This window comes from Ptiloglossa arizonensis, chromosome 7 (genome assembly GCF_051014685.1).
Source record: "Ptiloglossa arizonensis isolate GNS036 chromosome 7, iyPtiAriz1_principal, whole genome shotgun sequence".
NCBI lineage: Eukaryota > Metazoa > Arthropoda > Insecta > Hymenoptera > Colletidae > Ptiloglossa > Ptiloglossa arizonensis.
The window spans coordinates 2,683,641-2,708,268 of record NC_135054.1 but is presented as its reverse complement, the minus strand read 5'-3'; the positions used below and the strand labels follow the sequence as shown (position 1 = coordinate 2,708,268).

Genomic DNA, 24,628 nt, shown 5'->3' with positions numbered 1-24,628 from the left:
GTTTTTTGTTTAACATGACTTTAACAATAAAGATTGTAGCGGATACTTGAAAATTAACGTGCACGTAACTGCTCAATAGAAATCATCGAAAGGTGATAATCTTTTCTATCAGAAAGAAAATTGTAACATTACGGTAAAAAGTAAATTATATACAAAATAATTTTTCTATCATAAGAAAAATCAACTTTAACAAATAAGATGAAGAAAAAAGAATTCATATACTATATATAGATCACTTTTAACTCATGTACTAACGAGTTGTAGAAATGAAATAATAGAACAGTTGTTTACATTTTTAAAAGATTAGATCCGAATATGGGAACTAATTGCAGTATAAAAATTAATATAACATGCTACAAAATCTTTCTCATTACTCAATTGCAATTAATGCAATTGTTTTCTACTGTGTAATATTGTAGAGAAATTACAAATTTATTTGTATAATTATTTCGAAATTCTCTCAATAAATAATATTTACAATAAGAAAAGAACATTGAAAAACAATTACATGGAACAAATCAAACGGCTAGCCACATGTTAGCGATGTCGAAAAAATGAATCGTTTATAGTTTGGACATCATTAATTTGCGACTTATTACAAAAAGAGGAAATTCACTAAACTGTTCTGAATGTTACTTACCTTCATTTTTTATTTAAATTCATATTTCTACACATTTTATATCGAATTCCAGTTTACACTTCGCCTTAAAATATATTAATATGAAAATATCAGGATTTGTAAATTGCTGATCACCATTTTTAACTACTCGTTCAGTTGTTAATTTTCTCTCGTTTTTTACAGAATTTTTTAAATTTATTTTAATTTTGTTAGAAAACAGAATTGTAAATTGCTAGTACGTGCCGCATATAATAATGGCCTTAAGAATTTCCCCTCTTCATCTGACGAGGCAAAACACATCGCGTCTCGAAAGATATCAGACGTTTGATAATGCTGTGAGGATTTTAGAAACAAGATATATTTATTAGAGTTGTATAGAAATAAAAGATAAGGAGCAATCGTGAGTTGACGCGTACAGAGTCACAGACACGTATTTACATATAGACAGAATTCAATGTAATAGGAGCGATTTTTTGGAAGAAAAATCGTAGAAACTAAGGCCAAGCGGCGGTTATATATATACGAAAAAGTTGTTCAAAATGTTGATTTCTACAACATGTTCCAAAATCATCGCAATCTGTGAGACCCTCCCTTTTCTAAATAATTACCATTGAATAATCGATGACATAATATCGATATTGGCCTTATCTGTAATATTTCCCGCTTATTTCTAAGTTATATTACGTTTCAATTTCTTTGGCTAAAAGATGTTGGATTACATATTCTATAGTATTTATTATTTATGAATAACGGAATATAATGAGGGAGGTCGTTGGTTGTTGCGAACTTCCCAATCTGGAAGTCAGGTAAAATTATCGCGCGCGCGTGTGTGACCGACGCAATTAATATCCCGAATAAGCAGATCGATTTTAAATGGAACACTCTACAAAGGGTGAGGTCAATATCGCCATTGCGTCATTGGCGAACTTGAAAATGGCGAAGACCACTCCACAGGCAAAATAATCATATTAGTAACATTTGTATAAAAAAATTTTAATCCATCATACCGAAAGCTTTTCATTAATATCTCAGAAATTCTTTCTGCTCCTCTGGCTGGTGTTTTCCGTAAGAATAGATCAAAAAGGTTGTTCAAATTTATATATTTATAAATTTTAAAAGTTTATAATAAATTTATGAAAAAGTTATAAAAATATGTAAATTTGTAAATTTATAGGAAACGCGAATCAAGACACGGCTTCCTACAGCATTTCTGGTGCCCAAATTTGTTCAACTTTTGGCAATTTATACCCGAGCCTCGGGAATTCGTATACTAAATTGAAATACATTTAATCGTTTAAATGCAATCATGTTAGCAGACATACATATGCACATTCAAAAAAAAACTTTTTTTAATAGTCAGAACGTGATCAGAGAGTGTTAAAACAGGTTTAAAAACGTGTTTTTCTATAAAGACATTTGTTCGATATTTTTTTTTATGAGAATACTTTTCTTCCTCTTAAGTCGAAATTATATATGTATGTAAATACGCCTGGGTAGTCAAGATTATGGTTGATAAGTCAGACTTCAGTTCTTGTAGCATTTTACCGACTGGTAAAGATTGAACATCCTATACACTTCTTATTGGTCACTAATAACTCGGTCACGAATACATCCTGACATTAACTCTGTTACGATTTAGACAATCGTGGAATGTATGGGCTTTTCCTTATGACTATAAAAATGTTGAACTAAAATTTTGAACATTGTTACTGTGTATATTGTTCATTTTCTGTTAATATAAGGTAATAAAAGTATGGTAACGGTTGACGGCAAAAAGTCTATTAATGGGATACCGGTCGGTAAACGTTGGTTGCAAAAAAACCGATTAATAGGCTACCGATCGGTAAAGGGTTAAGAACGAGAAAGAAAATTTCACATTCGTGTCGTTTTTGACTCGTCGATTTGTCGGATACATTACACATCTCGTGCATTACTCGATCTACTTACAGTGGTAGGGTCGACGTCCTTGATTGAATGTGGTATCGATGTTATTATCTAGATCAATCTTGATTATAGTTTATTCATTGTTGACGTGCAATTATGGCTCGAACAATATTTAATACATCAAATAGTCGTAAGTTCATTTATAACACTACCAGTATTATAATATAAAGTGAAATTTCAGATTGTATTGCGTTGTGTATAGGTCATTCAGTTATAATCAGAATGGAGATAATTTCAAATTTTTATTTAAATTTAATATTATATGGCTTACGCAGCAATATTTTACATTCACGTATATAATGCATAATTACATTCAACTTTTTATTATTCAATTTTATAAGTATTATCTAATGTTTGTATTATTAAAGAAATAAAACTACTTTGCAAGACACTTTTTTAATTGGTTTACTTTTATTAATTTTACATATAGGATTTCATGAATACAGTTTTATAACAAATGAGTGATGTAAAAGTTGTATATACATTATTGTAAAATATACAAATACAGATGAACTTTACTCTTATATGTACTTATTATTTTTACTCTTATATAGTTATGCATGAAAAATATTCCTTTATTTTAAGAACAGAATTTTTAGTTATAAGATATATTAACACATATTTATGAATTATTATAAGAGATAGTACAAGTAGAAATTTATTGTAGTCGGATAAATTCACTAGAGTTTATGGTTAGGTTAGAGTTTGTTTCTTATGATATGTTGTATTTACGTCTCGTTGATATTGAAATGTTGATTTAACTTTTAAAAGTAATACATAAGTAGTACAGTATATTTTGAAGGACACATTTAAATTTTTATCTGCACATAATTAGTATTGATATGTATAATAAGACTAGAATGGATACAGGACAAATGTGCTGTGTATATGTATGTATATACCAGTGTAGTATGTAAGTATAATTTCTGGAAACATTATTTGCCAAACCTTTTTAGAAAATAATTTTTTGTAAAATTTTATCAAATTTTTGGAATATAAAGAAGATTTACATTAATAAGGAATTTTAGAAAATCATAACTTAAATATTGATACTATATTTTAACAACATATACATCTTTTGGCAGTGCAGAAGTTCCAATGGATTTTTCAAAGGACGTATTCACAAGAAAAGTTTCCAAAAATCACCACACATTATACAGTTGTACCCAGAGAAACTGATCCAAGATGGAAAGGTATTATTTTAGCATTAAATTATTCCATAATTGTTGTAACAAATTAAAGTAAAAAGTATTGGTTGATTTCATGTGAATTAAATATCTTTTACAGGCATAAACATGGAAAGATATGTAGATGAAACTGATATTTTAATTGTTGGTGGTGGTCCAGCTGGACTATCTGCTGCTATTCAAGCACGTAAGCAAGCAGAGAAACATGGAAAAGAAATTAGAGTTACAATTGTTGAAAAGTCTTCCACTATTGGAGGCCATATTCTTAGTGGAGCTTGTGTAGATCCAATTGCTTTGAATGAACTATTTCCAAATTGGAAGGAACTGGATGCACCATTAAAGACTCTTGTTACAAAAGACAAATTTGCATTTCTCACTGAAACAGGCAGAATACAAATACCAATTATGAAAGGAATGCCAATGTACAACCATGGAAACTATGTGGTCAGGTAATAAATTGTGATGATGATGAAATTAATTATATTAACAGAGGGTATAGTCAAATAAAGGGAGTAGAAATGTTCCCAAATCAAATTTGACTTGTAATAGATTATTTAAGAACTTGTCCAAAAAAAGAACAATTTACATCAAGTTTCAACTCTGCATCTCAACTTGAGGAGTATTATAGGATAAAAATTGGAAATCATGTATTTGTCCAATTTCGTCTATTCTATTATATGAAAAATTTTATATTGGTTCTAGCTTACATCAGTTTTGATTATGATTCATCAGAACTGATATTGTATCAGTTTTACATTGGTTCTGTAACTTATTTTTTAGGTCCATTTTGATTATAGTTTGGTTCTGTGTGTATTATTATGTCGATTTCATTATGGTTTTTAGTTCTTATTGAATGTGTGAAAATATTAATATGTTTATATAAAATGTTTTAAGTATGATATTTTAAAAGAATTAAATTTTAAAAATTAATTCTTAGTTATTCATGATTTTGTTACAATTTAATTTTATAATTAATATGTTGTTAGTGATTTTTCTTATCATTTCCGAGCATTGCAGAGATAAAATAAATTTCAATGCTGAGAATAAAAAACTATTTCAAAACATGTAACTCCTATCATCACATATTTTGAAATATTTTAAACAATATTGCACATTTTCCTATCCATTTTTGCAATTTTGATTTATAATTATTATTAGAGTAAGACTATTATTAACACTAATATAAATACCATTACTAACATTAATTTAATACTAACACTACATCTATTAATATAATAATATAAACATTAATACACCAGCTAATTTTATAGTATGTATCCAATTTTTGCTGTGTTCTACATTTTCGAAAATCGAAAGTAAAATGATTTGTTTTTCACTTAGCAATATATCCTGCATATGAAACAAAGTTGCATCGTAAAGAGTAGGGTAAAAATATTGCACACAAATTTAAATGACAATCGGTCAGTTGCCACCACGATGACCGGCTATTACAATATATTTTATGTATTCTCTAAATAAGTTGATATTTTGTCAGCCTGTTCGAATTGAAAACGGTTCCGATACTTCCGTTAAATGTTTTCTTCTTCATAAATGTCTGTAGAATCTAATCCTCTGTACAGTTTCCGTACTAGATAACGAACTTTTCGTAAGTATGCAAAAATAGTTTGTAAGAAATACGTACATCGACAATTTTTTAAATTTTGACGGCCATTTGTAACTATTTAGGACCAGCAAGAATGAATAACTATAATTTGATTCGGAAAACTCTCCGCTATTATTCAAGACCAAACCGAAGTTTCTATCGTTTTCAATTTTCATGTACTACCTAATTTTTATCGAAAATTTTGGGTTTTTACAAAAATGTGTGTTTTTCAAAAACTGAGGGTGATCACCCATTGGATGTTGCAAATCAAAATTTGTGTTGCACTGTGTAATTAGTTTTTGTAGTTCAACCAAGGTTTCTGTTCCTTTCCGGCCCATTTTGCTTAACAATGTGACAAACTATTTACTTTTAAATAAAAGAACAGCTACCGATTGCCTTTTGTTGTTTGTAAAATGTAGGGGAAATCCCCAATATAATAAAGAAGATCTCTAGAATATATTTTATGATTCGTATATTAACTGTACGAGTACGACTGAGAAGTAATTTTTCTGACTAGATACATTTTTTGTGTTTTCTATAGTACTAATAAATGAAATATGAAACTAGTTTGTAAAAAGAAATTGCGTAATGTAATAATGAATATTTGATAAGAATAAATGAGAAGTACTAATAAGAAATACGATTTTTTTCATTTATACTAGGCGCTCGTACAATTTACGTATACGAGCGGGAGTAACTGTAATAGATTAACGTATAAGCTTGACGTAAGAATTACACTGACGCGCAAGAAGTGACAAACAAGTCGACTTTTAATTTCTTTAAGTAAAATGCACCAAAATGAAGAATCTAATAATTGTAACTACAATATGCATTTATTATAAAAATATAATCTTAGTTTCGTGACTATTTCAATACAAAGTTGATATTTTTCAACATTTTTGTAGGTTTTTACATTTTACAATTTGTATTTTCAATTGATAAGTCTGCAAAATTTCCTTTCATATGGCTTCAAAATTGAAATGTAATTCCAATTTTTATTCTTTAATACCTTCCAAATCGAGATACAGAGTTGAAAAAGCACAATTTCGTTTTCTTTGATAAGCTATCAATAACTCGTCGCAAGTCAAATTTAGAGAACATTTCACTTCTTATTCAGTTATGTATATCCTTTCCATACCTATTTGCGTGAGAGGAACAGTTGAAAGCATATTTTCTAATTCTTGTAATTCGCGTGTTTTATTTTTATTTTTATTCAAATAGGACAAAATATCGATAGAAAATTTAAATTCTTTTAAATCTTCTTTTAATAAATCATTTATTTTACGTTCTACCGAATTATTTTTCTATTAGAAAGTAAACAATTTTCATTTTATGATACTTGAGTATCCGTTTTCGTTTGTTTATAAGTTTGCTATTGGGATATGCGGTTTTTCGAATTACTTCGGAATTGCATAAGTTTACGTTTTAAAATATTCTGTTTATAGTTTAAAATTATAATGATAAAATTTATATTATTATACCTTTATCTACACAATAATTTTCGGAATTGGTTCAAGTTGAAAGTTTCAAATTCAATTCGAAGACGAAGATTTAAAATTTCTACAAGTATTATGGAGGGAAATGTAAAGATTGATTATGTTCTCAAACTGGTTTGATGTGCAACGAAGCGATATTGAACCAATTTAAATATAGAGCTACTTCAGAACCGATATAGACTTGGTTCAGAATCGGAAAGAACCGATATACATACTAAAAGGCTGTGGTACCGTAAGCGGAATTGATATCGGCTGGAACTTTTTTCCACTCATAACAGGTAAAGGATTGTTTCGGTTCTTCGTAACTGTTTTGGAAATCGGAACTAATATAATCGTTTTCCACTCTTGAGTTGAAACTTGGTACAAATGTTTTTTTTTTTTATATAAACTAGTGAATGATTCATTGCAAGTCGAATTTGGTTTAGAATCACTTTTGAATCCTCTATTTAGTTAGACTCTTTCTAAGGATATCCTTTTTCTAGTTATTATTTTGTACAGATTGGGCCATGTTGTAGCCTGGCTTGGTCAACAAGCTGAAGCTGCAGGGGTGGAGTTATATCCTGGATATGCAGCAGCGGAAATACTTTATCATGAAGATGGGTCTGTAAAAGGAATAGCCACGAATGATGTTGGCATTGCTAAAGATGGCTCTCCAAAAGATAATTTTGAACGAGGAATGGAACTGCATGCAAAGTGTACAATTTTTGCAGAGGGTTGTCATGGTCATCTTACAAAACAGATTTCTAAGAAACTAAATCTTAGAAAAGATTGCGAGCCTCAGACTTATGGTATAGGATTAAAGGAGGTAATCAATCACAAGTAATTCCAAATTTTATGTTTTATTAATCTAAATTTTAGGAATATAAAACAAAAATGATGTTTGTTAGATCTGGGAAATTGATCCAAAGAAGCACAGTCCTGGCACTGTTGAACATACAGTTGGTTGGCCGCTCAATAAAAATACTTATGGTGGTTCTTTCTTATATCATCTTAATGAAGATACACCGCTTATTGCAATAGGTTTTGTTATTGGGTTAGATTACTCTAATCCTTACTTGCATCCATTTAAAGAATTTCAAAAATTTAAACAACATCCGAGTATTAGACCTGTACTTGAAGGAGGAAAAAGGTAAATTAACACATATTAGCAAATTCTTATTTTTATAATTTTGTTATTATATCTTCAGTTGTTATTTTAGAATAGCATATGGTGCAAGAGCTTTGGTAGAAGGAGGTTTTCAATCTATTCCTAAACTTCAGTTCCCTGGTGGTTGTCTCATTGGTTGCACAGCAGGATTCCTTAATGTTCCCAAAATTAAAGGAACACATAATGCTATGAAAAGCGGAATGCTTGCAGGAGAAAGTGTAGTTGAAGCTCTAATTGATTCAGAACATAATGCTTCGCCTACAAAAGGTTTAGAACCAAAAACTTATACTGATAAAATAAAAAATAGTTGGATTTATAAGGAACTGAAAGCTGTTAGAAACATAAGGCCAAGTTTTCATACGAGATTTGGTATTTATGGAGGTTTACTATATTCAGGATTTTCAATGTTAGTTGGTGGAAGAGAGCCATGGACTTTGTCTCATGGTGGTAAGATATTGTATAAAAAGATTAAATAGAAAAATGAAGTATTATTTTTCACTATAAATGATAATGTTTTCAGGTCCAGACTACAAGAAACTAAAGTTAGCATCTGAGTGTACACCAATCGAATATCCAAAACCGGATAATGAAGTATCTTTTGATTTATTATCCTCAGTGGCTCTTACAGGTACAAATCATGAAGCTGATCAGCCTCCTCACCTTACTTTAATTGACGATACTGTTCCAGTAAAAAATAACTTAGAAATATTTGCTGGACCAGAAGGTCGGTTTTGTCCTGCTGGTGAGTAATAAATTTGTTATTTATTAAAATCTTCTTTATCTACGTCTAAAACTTTAATAAGAAATGCTTTTGTTGTTAATAATAAATAAAAACGTGTTTTTTGTTTTGCAATATTCAGTATATGATTTTTGTAGAGTTTTTCGGTTCAAAGACGAATCCGAAATGAGAATTGTTGTATTGCTTCCAGTTTTTGATAAATACGCATTTTTGTAAAAAAGTAGATACCTATTGGATGGTGTTATCGGTATTAATTATGTCTAACTATTAATGAGTTGAGGCAACTAAGCAACGGTCACATGGCGGTATAACATCGTATATAAATCTCAGACATACACGATGTTTGTCCGGAAAGTACTGATTTTGTGCTGGAGCAGGAAAACAAATTAATCTTGGTTAATAGCGACGATGTCTTTTGTAAATACTCTCCTTTGGAAGCTATAGTCTTCTTCGAGCAATTTTAAAGTCAGTTTTCAGAATAGCCAATAGCTATTCTTTACATCTCTGAATCTTTTTTCTGTTAGAGAATTTTTCAATTTGGGAAACAGTCAGAAGTCGCAGGAAGCCATATTAGGATCGTACGAAAGCTGATAAAGTTGCACAATGTTGTGTTTTACAAAAATTCGACAACTTTCATTCAATAATCCTTTTAATTTTTCGTTAGCAGTCATGCAATTTATTCCCAAATCTTGGTTTAAGGGGGCATGCCACCCTGACGTGTAAAAAAAATCGAATTTTTCATTTTCTTAAAGTTCGAAGTATCTAGAATGTTATATCAAAAAGTTATTTCGAAATTCAAATATTTAGCGAAGTTACAGCGATAAATAATTGAACGGGTTGTGTCACGCGAAAAGCTGTCGTAGACCGTGCGCCACATGTCATTGACCGGATGAAACGGAAACATTGTTTCAAGGCAATTTTTTATTACTCATAGAAAAAGAATTTTATTGAATGTAATTCAAGTTTCTTATATCGTATATAGAGTGCAATAAACTCTGAATGTGGTAGAAAATTGCGACCCAGTGAGTAATTTGCGAATGGGGTGGGAATGACAAGTGTTTGGAACCGTTTGGAACGGATTGGAATCTTGATTGATAAATTATTAAATGAATTAACAATATATTATGGTCTTGCTATTTGATGAAATTTCTATTGCAAGGCGGCAATGAAGAAAGAAATATGGAGTACGTTTTTCCCAAAATTTCGTCAGATAAAAATTCTCTTGGCAGATGGCAACGAATGATTTAGAAAATTGTGTACACAAAAATTTTCTACTACAAATTGTCCAGGATACCATTCGTCCAATTTGTGAGGACTTCATCATGGACGAGCTATTAAAAAAATGTGAAGGTGGTTTTATACAAAACAACAACGAGAGTTTGAACTCAATTATTTGGATAATAGCTCCTAAAACAATGTTCACTAGAAAAAATACAGTTGACTTGCAGCACTTACAGCTGCTAACATTTTTAACGATGATTACAATATTTTGCTAATGATGCAATTAATGAGTTTAGCAGCAGGTTCTATCAGTTACAATTACTGTCAAACGGACGAGTGACGACTAAGTAAAGCTGCAACAAAGATTGAAGAAAATAGCAAAAGAATTCGTTATCCTTAGAAAAATCCAAAAAAGAGAAAGCCGATAGTTTTTGTAAAGCAGAAGAAACCCTGTATGGATTTGGAGTAGCTGATTGAAAGTAAAATTTAAAAAGTTCTTCTGCATTAGAGAAAAAAGATATCTTAAAACTTGTTTCATGTTTTTCTCAAAACCACATTTTTGAACCTGGCCGTCACGAAATCTCCGGAACTACACATCCGATTTACTTCAATTTTTATAGAGATACTCTACATAGAGTATTCTAAAATGTAGCTTACGATTTTTGTAATATGTCAATTATTTAATTTTTTATCAACGTTTAAAGTCGTTTCTCTAGTTAAAAATAATTGCTTTTTCTTCGAACTTCGACCATTTCTACAATTATTAAATTTTCGAAAATTCGTACACAAACAATGTTTCACCAGAAGGGGTTCTGGGAATAGCGAATGACTTCGCCATTTTGTACGAGTTTTACCTTCACAAAATTGTAAAATGAAGCTGAAAGTTATATTTGTATTCTCTGAAAAAGAAAATGATACATTTATCATTTAGTATCTACTTAGAAAAAAATTCGCAAACTTTACCTATCTTTTAACGTCCCAAGTGATGGCACCCTTAAAATTTCAGAAACAATAGTTTTCTTCTAAAATCTCACGCGACATCTTGGGGTGGATTAGAGAGGAGTGCGGGATACCCCGTAGACGGATATATCAGTTGCAGATCCTACTCATTAAAACTCCCACAATAACTATTCTTGCATGATTTCTGGAGGGTACCGAGAACTGTCAGCGGAATAACATCCGGTGTCCTCTCCCTCTTCCCTCCCCCTCCCCAAAAGATGGGATGTTCGCACACGTCCTGGGTCTTCCGTCGAGAGGGAGGGCGTTTATGTTTCACTCTCCTCATATTATGGCATTGGGGCAGATTTATGCCTTGCCTTGTATGCCTTTTTCCCGAAGATCTCACGACAGCCGCGCTCAGTAGTATGAAGATGGGAGGGTGGTTCTTCACTTATCCGACAGCGGATTCACTGGTCCTCCTCCCGAAATAAGCGGCGTGTAAGGAAGAGGAGTGTGAAGCAACCGGTTAGCATGGTGTCTCGAGTTCACAACTTCCTCCTGTAACATTACATGTAATGTCACAGAAGGAGGCCACGACCATCCAGTTTTTCTCGCTATCGAACATGGTGAGGACCAGTGAGAGGTCCGAATATGGTCCTCACCACGCTCGACAGCGAGAGAGAGGACGCCCCCCCCCCCCAAACTATCCCTATCAGGACACGGCGCTCAACCGTTCAAGCGGGGCATATCTTCAGAGTGGATGGCTGGTCGCCGGGACTATGCCAGTAGCACGTCGTCCTTTCCTTTCCTATACGGTGCAGGAATTATTGACGTGACAAAAGTTGGTCGTTGTCCTACAAGCTAAAAAGTCCCGAAACAAAACACGATAAAGGGAAATTGTACGACAGAGTTCGTGAACCCATCTCAGATACATTTTGCATCTCATTTTGTTGTCTTTTGTCTCGTTCGAGTACTCGTCACGTGGTGGATATATACACTTACCCCATTTAGCCAATAGACTAGTGTATTGCGTCGAGATGTCGCCATCGTCGTCACCGCGCGATGGAGGCTATGAGTGGATGATTCTGCTTTCGCCTGTGATTGTTTAGCTTGTAGGACAACGACTATCTTTTGGCACGTTAGTGATACTATTGTTTTGGATGTTGTTTTATCTGCATCGGTATTGAGTAGATTGGATGAAACAAGTATACTACATATTCTTGATTAATGTCAATTTCGCCCGTTTCACATGTCTCTACATTAACGATTTCACGGAAGAGATTTTCAAAATCGTGTAGACTTGTCAGTGTGTATTATTTACAACACTTTAACATGGATGAATTTTTCTCTAAAATGTTGTTTACCGACGATTCGATGTTTAGGAATCATAGGCAATCGAACAAAAAGAAATATATATGCATTTTTGGGTAGCAGACAAACCGAAATAGTTCCGACAAGATTATGTGAGTAACCCACGCTCATGTAAGATAAATATGTAGTGTGTTTAAACATAACATTATTGGTCCCTATTTCACTGATGGTGTCTTAAATTGACAAAAAGTACAAAGATTTCTTAACAGAAGAGTTGCCAGAATTCCTGGGATACATACTATTGAAATATCAGTTATGTTCCATAAGGCTCTCAGAAGATTATGCCTGCAAGTTACGTGGGTCCTATTCATTGAAACTCTAATGTCGCCTTCCTGACGTTTATGATAATATAGATATAAGAGCCAAGACAACTGAAGATACATATTCTCGGATCTTGGCTTACATTGACATAAGTGTGTAACACTGTATGGTGTATGCTAACATAAATGCTTTGAATGCATGGGCTGACGTTGATGAGCATTCGTTCGAAAAGCGATACTTCAAAGAAAATTCGATATCGATTTAGATAAGGTTTGAACTTCTTTGAAAAAACAAGCAGTTAATTGTTAGAGTTGAGCAGTAATTGATTATTTTATAGTTGCTTTTATAGTCGATTATTAAAAGTAATCATGATCAACATTGATCAAATCATTATTACTAAGATTACTCAGTAATCGTAAACTACATTTGTAATCTACATTTATCAATTAGTTATTTGTAATCATAGTACTGGAGTTATAGTAAGATTTAAATATATTGATCAGTCAGGATCACTTCCTTACCGGTGTTCGACGACACGTTTTACCTTCTACACAACCTTCCTTGGTTAGATGGGTATTGGACGTATAGAGGTCTAGTCCATCTCTGAAACAAAGACATGCCTGTTGGTAAGCGTTCTCTGTTTTTAAAATAACTTATCAGGTGGATTCATTGTGTTGTAAAGTTCACAACACAAGTAAGGTTAATTTTACTTCGAACTTTATTCATCTACAAATATATACTTTAAAACAGTGTTTCGTTGTTTATATTAGGTCATCCCATAAATGATTTCGTCTCTTATTTTATTTTAAAAAAAGATTTGAATCGCATTCCGGCGATGGGTTTATAGAAACTTTTTTCTATGCCTCTTAAATAATACTCTCCCGACAGTCTACAGCTTGCGTTTGAAGCAATTAGATCGATATTTTTCATTCGAAAAGAAATTTTAACCTGAGCTTTTGTGCCCCAACCTGGGATTCATTCCCGAAAGGTTTTGTTGTGCGTGTGGTGGGATATTAGAGGAATTATTCGTTTTGAATTTTTAAATCAAAATCAGGCTGTAATAGCAAAAATCTATGGACCGCAACTTGATCGTTTACAAGCAGTTTTAGTGAAAAAACGATCATTATTAACCCCACAATCACTCTATCATTATCATATTTATATTCTTGTATTATTATTTAACAGTTCCGTTCCATTTTTATTTTCATTAAATCTTACATCACAATCATTTCGTGCGATTCTTGTTTTAGTGCATGCATACTTTATAGGTGTCGCTTTTATGTAACCTATAAACTCCCCTTTTAGGAATTTTGGTTTTAGGAATTAGGAATTAACCTAATTAGGGATTAGGTTTTAGGAATTAGGGTTTTTGGTTCAAATTTATTCGAATAACAGCGTTTATTACTTTAAAAATCTATACTGTATTGAACAACTTTCTATTATTACACAATGTTAGTTAATAATTGATTCGAATGAATTTAGTATTGATTTGCTTCCCTTTACTTCCATTAAAACCGTCTGTTCTCTTTTACCTTTTCCTCTTTTTTCTATCTATCGCTCCTTTTCTTTTCCCTTTCTGAATCTCGTCTGGGTTTATCGACCCATGTGTCCTTGAACTTGTGCCATCCGAACACCCCTCACGGCTAGACTACCCTCGACCAAGCTCGACTCACAAATTCACGAGGTGTACGTAGTTGTGGTTAACAACCTTGCCACAGGATGTTCTCTTCTTAATTATCTCTAAAAACGTGGACATTAGTTGTGGAATGCTCACCATTTCAACGCGATTAATTTTTTACAGTATTCATATTTTTACATACTGTAATTTTTTACAGTATTCATAAAACGATTACTTTTGGCTGAAATAACAAGAAAACTTTTTGGTTGACATTTAGTAGAAACAAGGGAATGTAGAAATTGATAGAACGAATCGATCACTTGATTCTATGTAATTACTTGGCAGTGGTTTTAACATAAAACTTGTGTAATTTAACAAATATAAGGAAGAGAATTCTTTTGAATATTATTAAAGTGTTATTTCGTAGGTTCCACAGAATTTGAATTACAATATTTTAATAGGTGTGGGTGTTATATTATCGAAAAATTAGTGGATTTAATAAATTCTTTAATCATACTGATTTACTTTAATCGTACTTTAATCATACTGAATACAAATTTTTGACATTAAAGAATTGTCAATAACTCCTCAATCCTCGATCTTTACTCTCTAAGGGTGAAGATTACTGTATATAAATATTAGTATCTTTACCACTAACAATAAGTTTTAACCACACATAATACGGTTTAGTTCTATCATTGTCAATTTAAAGAAATATGTAATTGATATCTGTTTGTTATGAACTGTAATGACTATTGGCGTTAAATGTAAAATTTGATCTTTTATTTTCTTAGTTTTTTCTGCAATTAAACTAATAGTCTCATACTTAAATGCAATTTTTATAGGCCTACAGAACCTAGCGGAACTGGGACTCAGGTTTTACCACAAAATCTTTGTTGTTATCGTTTACCATTTATGTAGTACTTTTAAAATCAAAAGTACTACATAAATGGCAAACAAAAATTCGTCAGAATCGTTATTATCTGAAAATGTTTGCTTATATTGTGAAAGATCGGAGCTGTCATCACAACTCTATTTAAATATAAAAGTTGAATTTTCATATAAAATCTCGTTTTTCTGTATAAAGAATCTTTTGAATATTTAAATAATCCCTCTGTTGTATGATTAGCTAGACTTTGAACATAAATTTCTGCAGAAATAGCGGACAACTTAATAGAGCTTAATGGATATTAATCCTTTTTCGTTTGGCGAATGTAGTTGTAAGGAAGATAAATGTCAGCGTTTCTACATTTTGTACCCATTCGTATTATATTATACAAGGTGTTAAAAAAATCACTATCAATAAATAATGGTAGTGCTTTCTTTAAAAGCAACAAATTTAGTATTATTCGCAGATTGTGTAACTTCTTTATTTAATTTTCTAGCATTTCTTTGATCATTTAAGCATAAAATGCAGAAGCCGTATGATTCAACTCGACAGAAGAAAATGGTTCAATAATGGTTCAATTTTTCTTCTTTTTGTTCTGATTGAAAGATCTGTAAAATCTTTTATCGTTGTACTCTGTTTTCGATTAATTTTAAAATAAAACTGCGACTCTTTATCAAGCAACTTCTTTTTTTTTTTAAATTCGAACATGATCGATTATTTTGTTTCCAGTTTTCTTAACTTTTTTTAGTAAATTGAGCAGCAGCAGATTTATTTTTGAACAGAGTCTTTGATTTATTTTTACATATGTAAGAAACAAGTATTTTGTATTTGTTGGGTTGCAATATGCTTTCATTGAATAATTCTCGTCTTGCCAAAGTTTAGAAATGTAGAATATAATTTTCAAATATTATTTACTTAATCTATTTAAAAAATTTTAAAAACTAGTAAATACACCAATTTCATACAAATTATAAGTGTTATATGTACATACATATATTTTTTAACATGGAGCATTAGTGCAAATAACACAATTGAAAATGATTAGAAATCAAAAGGTAATAGTTACGGAACAGTCACAAATACAAATTTTCAGAAGCACTTCACGGGCTTGATATATTTATTTCATTCCTTACCTTGTAACTAAAAATTAGATACTAAGTATCAGATATGTCAATATCCATAAAATTTGCCGGTTGGCCTAAGGGGGTTAGGTTAATTGCAGATGTAATATTAAATAAATAAAACTGTGAGTGAAATAGATTAAAAGCTCCGTTTTTCGGATGCTCGATACTTCATGCTTACAATAAGTGCATTGAAGGAAGGTGTTAAAAAATGCCCATTTTTGGCATCGTCTGGAAATGAAAAATTCATGCAGATCTCTTAGAATGTTTCCCAAGGGATAAAAAATGTCTTTATCACTTTCTCGAAAAACGATGGGAAAGTTGTCAAAAATGCGTTCAAACTATGAATATGACGATAATCGAACTTACGTGAATTTTACATTTAGTCTTCATTTTCGGATATTGAACTGTCCTCTAAATATTTAATGACTTTTTTACATTCTTTGATCACTTCGACAATATATTGATATTTTGTAATGAATTTCGATTAATTAACTTGCTCAACTGTTAATGATTTCCGTAAAATATCACCTGGTACAAACTACCTTAGTCGACAATATCGAAGCGTCTTACAATTAGAAATAATTAATAAAAAACATTAATTGAGACTAATAATCTTACTGACTAATAAATCAACGGACAAATGAATTAAAGGTAGTAATCGAACAAAACTAGAAATATATAATCATTGCTACATGGGAATAAATGGAAAATCAAATCTGTTTTTTTTTTGGCTCTCATCATCGTGACGTCTCGGGAATGTGTTTATGATGAGGATCATATGCTGCAATTTATACATTGCTAAAATGCGATCCTTTGCAGATGCACCTTGGTAACCATTAACAGTTGAACAATCAGTCACGACATTACGAAAAATTGTTACATTGTAGATGTAATTAATGGAGATACAAAATGTCGTTTTAAGTATTTTGATGAAAGCATTCAAAAAATTACGTTACCTATTTTATTCCACGACTTCAAAATATGGCTTGTGCCATTTTAAATGCAACATTTACATCACCATTTACATCTGTTCTTGATCATCTAATTACAAATAGAATTTTGCAATATTCGAACAGAATTAATCATTTGTCACAACTAATTCAAGTGGAAAACATGAATATAAAGCGGGCACAATTCCAACTTATAGAAGTTACATATCAAATGAAGCAAGTACCTGGTTATTGTGCCGTCCACGTATACAACAGAGGCGATTTTGAATTCCAAGTTACAATACTCTCACATAATATTGATTTTCAAAAATACGAGATCGACGAAACCAAGAAATCTTGATTTTCTACTGCCTACAATGTAGGTTTTCTCTCTCTAGAATCTCGCCATTCTACTGAAAACGAAACTGCATTCACAACATTTAAATAGTTTAAAGTATTTTTTATATGTATTATTTGACAAAAGTAAAACCGCATTGGAAGTCATAGATACCAATTTGCACACTCATGTGGATGCAAAGTCGTAGAACGCGTTGTTGGGTATTGTTCCCATGTAGCAATGATTATATATACTTTGAATTTGCTTGATTTCAAGTTTCAATTCATCTGTCTACTGAATTTCCTGCTAATTATTTTGAAGACGGTTCGATATCCGAAGAAAAAGTCGACGAAATGTAAAATACATATACATAAGTTCATCATATTCATACTTTGAACGCATTTCTGGCAACTCTCCCATCCTTTTTCGGGAAAATAATAAGGATATTTTTTGTTCCTTGGGAGACACTCTAAACGATCTTGCATAAAATTTTCATGTCCAAGCGATGCTAAAAATGGACATTTTTTAACACCCTCCTTTACGTAGTAGAATACATATGAATTTCGGTCTGCCTGCTCTCATTAAGGAAATATTGTATTTATTTCTGTTAATTTTTATAATAAACTCTCTTCATTACCAAAGAATATTTATATTTGTAAGAAAATATGTGATAAACGTATTTTAATTAAGTATTTTTTATTTCAGGTGTATATGAGTTTGTACCGTTAGAATCCGGAGAAGGAGAGAGACTGCAAATTAATGCACAAAATTGCATTCATTGTAAAACATGTGACATTAAGGATCCAAGTCAAAACATCAACTGGGTTGTGCCAGAAGGTGGAGGTGGTCCAGCTTATAACGGAATGTAAATTGTAGTTAGAAATTGTTGCTCTTCATAATATTGTACATGCAAATTATATTTTTCTACTATTTTTTAAAATGTGTATGTGTAACTTCAAAGATGTACTAATTTGAAAAAATTTGTTTATATTGTAAAATATTCTTGCGAGTTTCGTATATGTAAACACGGCTGTAGCTCAAAGGAACGCAAAGAAAGAAAAAACGGTCGTTCCTTACCGATCCGCGATAATCGATTCAAAATAAAATAAAAGAAGTAAAAGATAAAGCCTAAAAAACCATCCTCATGGAACAAAATATAATGCAATGTTAGACGCATGACACAAATTTGTATTGGTTTAAGGAATTTGTATAATTAAATTATTCAATGTAACATTACTAGCGTATATGTAGAAAAGTTATCAACAAAGTGTCTATGGCAGAAGTTTATTAATAATATGAATATATGTATAGAGTTAAAATGATATAAATATAATATAAACTAGCAACGTTTATCGAGTACCAATTATAGTTATTGACGACGACTCTTGACTACAACTTTCGGAACAACTCTGCCAGTTCCCACTCCGTTCATCCTTGACGTTCGTTCCTTTTACCCCATTCTTGTGTTTCTTAACATGCCCGAGTATGGTTATACACAATGGGCATCTCGCAACGCTAAGGGTTTTTCCAACAGGCCTGAAGTTCGTCGCTATCGACTTCTTGCAACTTTCAACTAGAAAGGGTGAATCGAACGCCACTTCAAATATACATTTACATCTTCAAAAATTACTCGCACACGCCTATGCATGTATCGCTATTGTTCAGTTTGCAAATCCTAAGAAACCCTCACAGACATACACCATATTGTTTACCGAAACGCATGCATTATCCGTCCATGAAAAGAAGTCACAGCGTGTTTACCACCTCGCTGCTCCCGTAGTCCACTGTCACTCCTACGATCGCAAGTAAGGATCGCCATTGGCCGAAGACGGTGACGAAGACCGATGGCGGTGATTCTAAGTCTGAGTGAGAACCAATTCGTAGGTACTGGTAAGGTGCATAGGCGTAGGCTCCCAATAAAGTGTCAAGTATTCATAAACAGAATAATTTGCTTACGATTTAGGCACTACCGCTGATTCAATAAGTTGCTCATAATGGAGAAAGGAATATAATTTAATGTGCGTAATAATCATTACTATTTTGAAAATTATTCATAGCGAAAAGAACTAATTTGTATTTATTAAAAATAATATAAATCCGCTTATATTCATTTCTATCAAGATAAACTTTATATAATTACAACTTACATAAAAACAAGTCATGATAGCGTTAAAACAAGTATAACTTTTATGATTGGTAATAATAAGGAAATGTAAAGGTTGTGCTTGTTTTAATTTTAATATAACTTGTTTTGATATCAAATTATAATTATATAGAATTTGTCTAGAGAGAAATGAATATAAGCGGAGATATTTTATTTTTAAGAAATATAAATTAGTTCTTTTAGCTATAAATAATTTTCAAAATATTAATGATTATTACGCATATTAAATTGTATTAATCTTTTCATTACGAGTAATTTATCGAATCAGTGATAGTATTTAAACTGGAACGAAATCATTCTGTTTTTTAATACTTAACATTTCATTAGAAAGCTACGCCAATGACACAGTATTCTTTCTCACTCGGTCTTGCTACAGTCGCCGTCGGTCTTTGTCGCCGTTTTCGGCCAATGACGATTGTTGTTTGCGATAGCAGAAGTGGCGACGAACTACAGGCAGAGCGTCAATGTAAACAACTTGTGCCTTCTTTTGAAGGCAATATAGTAGGTAGGTACTTACGTAGACTGCGATTCATTAAAATGTAATAGTATTGGGATAATAAAAATGTATATTTGAATTAATAAACTTGAAATTTCTAAAATAAATAATAGGTTTTGAATTACGATTGATATTGGGAGAATCAATAAAAAGTTTCTTATGGATGATCCAAATAATGTTTCACTGCCATCCCGCTTGGGACAAATGGTAACTGTGATCTCCAATCCGCGATTTCTGACGCGCGACGTAGAGGCGTGCCTTCTTTTCGTGGACGGATAATATTACCATTATTTTACTTGCGAGTATCTAGTTATAGTTACGTTACAGTTGTGGTGTATATGTGTATCGATGAGTTTTAGGGACAAACATTGTGTAGCAAAAGGAGCTCTCGCTACTTGAAAGTACCATTGGGTCCGAGTTTTGATATGCCCTTCTATCGTACAATATGATGTATAAGCTTTCCCATAAATTGTAATAAGCACGTATTACTTTGGCTATGTGGATAAGTTAGCGTTTTACGTAATCAATCTGTCATATACTCGCTGCCACTTTCTTTTCTTTTTTTATGTGAAAAATCTTCTAGTCTCGCCTGACCTCTTGAGATAGGATCAGGGGGACAATGGGATTCTTTGCACCGTAACTGCGTCCAGCAGTAGGGGTAAAGACGTGTACCGTATCTTCCATTCACACAACAAATGATTGTCCGTACAAATTATTTGAACTTAACAGTTTTAAAGAAATAATTATCTAGGTAAAATCTTATCTGAAGTTATTCAAATAATACTTTGTATAATGCGACATTTTTATCATTAATTTATTTTATAAACGACGAAATAATAATAAATAACGCGAAGAAACAATAACAACAACAACAACAACAGCAGCAGCAGCAGAAACAAAAATAACGATAATAACAACAGCAGAAACAGCAACAAAAATAATGATGATGATGATAATAATAATAATAATAATCATAAACAATAACAACAATAATAACACTAGTATAATAATACATGTAAAGAATATCAACCGAAATGTTGCGAATTGGCAAGTACACGGTGCATTCTTAATGCAAGTCGTCCGTACTTTTGTTGGCGTTTTAGTAATAAATAGAAAACATTGCTTCTCTGTTTCGCAATTACAATTATCGATAAGTTGTTTCTTTTTTATGTTTTAGACTGAGTTGTTTATAGAATAATAGACTGGTAATTTCATTTGATCGATAAGTAGTTTTAGAAAACTTCAGTATGTAAGAAACGTTCGACTGTGCAACTTGCAACTGTAATATTTAGACAGACCTGTTCGACGCGCAATATAGCTGTTTTTATAGATTACTTGGTTGCAGTGTGACTACATAAGATGAACTTTCATGTCTCAGTTGTTTTCAATATTTGTAATCTGGATAATATTTTAATTCTGCATTAAATCTGCAAATAGTTGTCTTTTTGCAAAACTGACGAAACATTAATTAAATTTTTAATTGTGACGAATGTTTGATAATTTTCAAGTCGTTTCTATTTTTTTCACATACTCTTGTACTAGACGTTGAAAAAGCGCAACTTTTAACAACACATAACGTAATATTTGTAACAGTATATAATATTGTATCATACTACTGCAAGAGAAATATTGATATCGATGATGGCAAAAAGTACAATCAATCGTCCACTTGAACTCAGCCTTCGTTTATTCGGTATCTGGCCAAATTCTTCGTATCCAATTTTAAAAGGTGTCATTTGGACAACACTGTTATTAACGTTTTTAGTGTTTCAATATTGGTATTGTATTATTCACATTAGATCGAATAGCTTGATCGACTTATTAGACGGTTTAAGTATTGCTTTATCGAATACACTCGTACTCCTGAAGCTGATTGTTATTTGGTTTCATAACCGGTAAGATAATTTCCCATTTCCAAAGAAAACAAGAATTTAATAGATTGTTATTATAAAAATTAAACAAATAAAAGTAAATAAAAATACTAATTGTTTATGTTCAATTCTAAATTGAAGGTAGTATTTATAGTAATCGATAGAAAACTTGCTTTGCACAGAACATTTTGTGACATCCTGGCGATTATGTTCGAAGATTGGAATAATTATGCTACTATTGGTGAAAATAAACAGATAATGATAAATAAGGCCACTTTATCTTCTCGAATATCGAATTGTTTAATTGGCTACTTTTCGCTGACTTTCGTTCTATATTCAGGAATTACTTTGGCATCATTTGATGAAGATAACAGTGAGTCGGTGTCCAAAACGAAAAAATTATTTATCAAAATGAAATTGCCATTTGATGTCACAACTTCTCTACTTTATAAAGTTATTTTAATTGTACAGTTTGTATTCGAATCATTTATAGTTCTCGCAGCAGTGACGTCAATAGCATTGATAGCAACATTAGTAAGTATATAGTACTACTTAAACTATGTTTTTGAAGAATTGCGTGTAAGAAAAACTTTTTAAGATTATTTGAAGCTAAATCGAACGATTTTAATAAAATTGAAATATGATATACAAATTTTGTTTAAAAAATTACTAATACTAGATTTTCGTGCGAATACCGCGTTCCTTAAAAGAAGAAAAGGAAAGGTTCGATTTGTTTTCACTATATACCGTTCACTTGTAAACATTTTACTTCATAATTGTTTTAGAATCATTTGCAAAATTTTATATTACTACTGTGGACTATTTCAGATATTACACGTTGGTAGTCAAATAGAAATATTTTGCCAAACATTAATGGAAGTTTCTACTAATTTTGGAAAAGAAAAATCGAGAAAATTCATAACGAAAGTTGTTTGTAAACATCAGAGAATTATAAAGATGTCCAAAAACATTGAAGTAATGTTTCAATACATTTCATTGGGACAATTTTTATCGAATATGGTGGTAATTGGTTTTATAAGTTTTATTCTTGCAGTCGTGAGTAAATTTAATTCAAATATTTTACACTTGCTTTAAAATATTCTTTGACCATATGTACAAATGTATTAACATTTTCTTTCATAATGAAGTCTTCAAAAATGGAACACGGATCCGTAATAATAGCAAAATGCGTTCCCTATTATATTGCTATAAATTGTGAAGCATTCATTCTTTGTTACACCGGTGAATATCTTTCTGCAAAGGTGAGGGGTCGAAATAAACATTAAAAATAACATACTCTGTAATATTTCTAATATGGAATTTACTTTTAGGGCGAACTTATTAATAAAGTTATATATAACTTTCTTTGGTACGAATTAAATCCGAGAGAAGCTCGTATTCTATTGTTAGTAATACTGCGATCTCAAAAACAATTAAAACTCACAGTTGGACGATTTATGACCCTTTCGTTGCAGGCATTTGCTAATGTAAGAAGCTACACATACAAAAATTATTATATAATATCAGTTTCAATTTATAAATTGATATGTGGCGTGTTATATAAAGTTTTAGAAATTTAGTTTCTCGAATGTGCCGTAAAATATTGATGCTTTTTTTGTAAGGATTGTTATAACTTTAAAAAGTACATTGATCATTTAATAATAATTATAATATTTCTTTGTTGGGAGTTGAGTTTGGTCTACATGCGAAAACGAGAAGAAATCAGAAGCACTCGATCCGTTTCTTAGATACTTAGTACTCCATTTTTCTCTTGCAATAATATTTAATCTTTTTCGTATCATTTCTTGTTCGTTTCTGCTGCTTTCATTCCAATATACATTCGGATTTGGTAAGAAAAATGCGAGAAACGGCTATTGGGGAATCATGTCCCGCCTACGTTATATAATACCCGTCGGCTCCCAACGAATTGTGAAATATTGTACTTCGATCTAATAAGTCCATGATTTATCATTGGAATACAATTAGTACTATATTATCAGTATCATTGATCTGTTTGAAAATTAAATTAGAATACTGTGTGAAATTGTTTTATATAACTTAAGTGGATTTTAATTTTTAGATGTTAAAAGCTTCTGCTTCGTACGTGTCAGTTTTGCTTGCAATATATTGATATTTGAGGAAATTGTAAGGTATTGAGAAGAAGTAATCGAAATATAAAGAATATCTTGATAAAACAGAATATACCAGACAAATGCAGTTACATCATATTTTCATGTGTTTTTGGTATTTGTAAAAACATTACGAATACAACTAGCAAAGTATTTATAATATAATAATGGAAGTAACTTGATCTCTTTTATTTTATTTACTTGTTACGGAAAATATAATTACTAATTAACTAAAGTATAGTTACCAATTAATAAAGTATAATTATGGAAAAATTCTGATAATTGTGAGAAAGTGAACCTGAAACTTTTTGCTAGTATTGAAAATCAAGTAGTAAATGAGGTACCTAATCCTACATGAAGAGGTATTCGTGCCGTATGAGGAGAAACGCATCGTTCCCTCACAGAAGGTTTTTATGACAATATTCCCGCCTTAAGTGTGCGAAAGAACTTCACGTTATATGTGAAAATTTGATCCTTATTGCCAGAGGAACTCTCTTTGGTAGCACAATATTCAGGCATGAAGTAGTGTGGTCCTATAAGCTAA

The 24,628-nt window shown here is 31.5% G+C and overlaps 2 protein-coding genes across 4 annotated transcripts; both read left to right on the top strand.

Moving 5' to 3' along the window:
* The first annotated feature begins 1,834 nt into the window (after positions 1–1,834).
* Positions 1,835–18,781, top strand: Etf-qo (electron transfer flavoprotein-ubiquinone oxidoreductase). Of its 3 annotated transcripts, none has more exons than XM_076316178.1 (8): positions 1,835–2,693; positions 3,654–3,756; positions 3,851–4,199; positions 7,348–7,654; positions 7,737–7,978; positions 8,049–8,443; positions 8,517–8,738; positions 18,130–18,781. In XM_076316178.1, exons 3-8 carry the CDS (start codon positions 3,859–3,861, stop codon positions 18,291–18,293), a joined length of 1,671 nt encoding a protein of 556 aa, XP_076172293.1. In that variant the 5' UTR covers positions 1,835–2,693; positions 3,654–3,756; positions 3,851–3,858; the 3' UTR covers positions 18,294–18,781. The 3 variants fall into 3 exon arrangements, with proteins under 3 accessions (XP_076172293.1, XP_076172292.1, XP_076172291.1); XM_076316177.1 differs by having other exon boundaries at positions 3,649–3,756; XM_076316176.1 differs by lacking the exon at positions 1,835–2,693 and adding an exon at positions 3,321–3,457 and having other exon boundaries at positions 3,649–3,756.
* A 2,941-nt stretch (positions 18,782–21,722) lies between these two features.
* On the top strand, positions 21,723–24,086 carry LOC143149618 (odorant receptor 13a-like). The gene is made up of 7 exons (XM_076317189.1): positions 21,723–21,979; positions 22,138–22,489; positions 22,635–22,678; positions 22,741–23,011; positions 23,104–23,217; positions 23,287–23,442; positions 24,036–24,086. The coding sequence occupies exons 1-7, from the start codon at positions 21,723–21,725 to the stop codon at positions 24,084–24,086; spliced, it is 1,245 nt and encodes a 414-aa protein (XP_076173304.1).
* Positions 24,087–24,628: the final 542 nt, after the last annotated feature.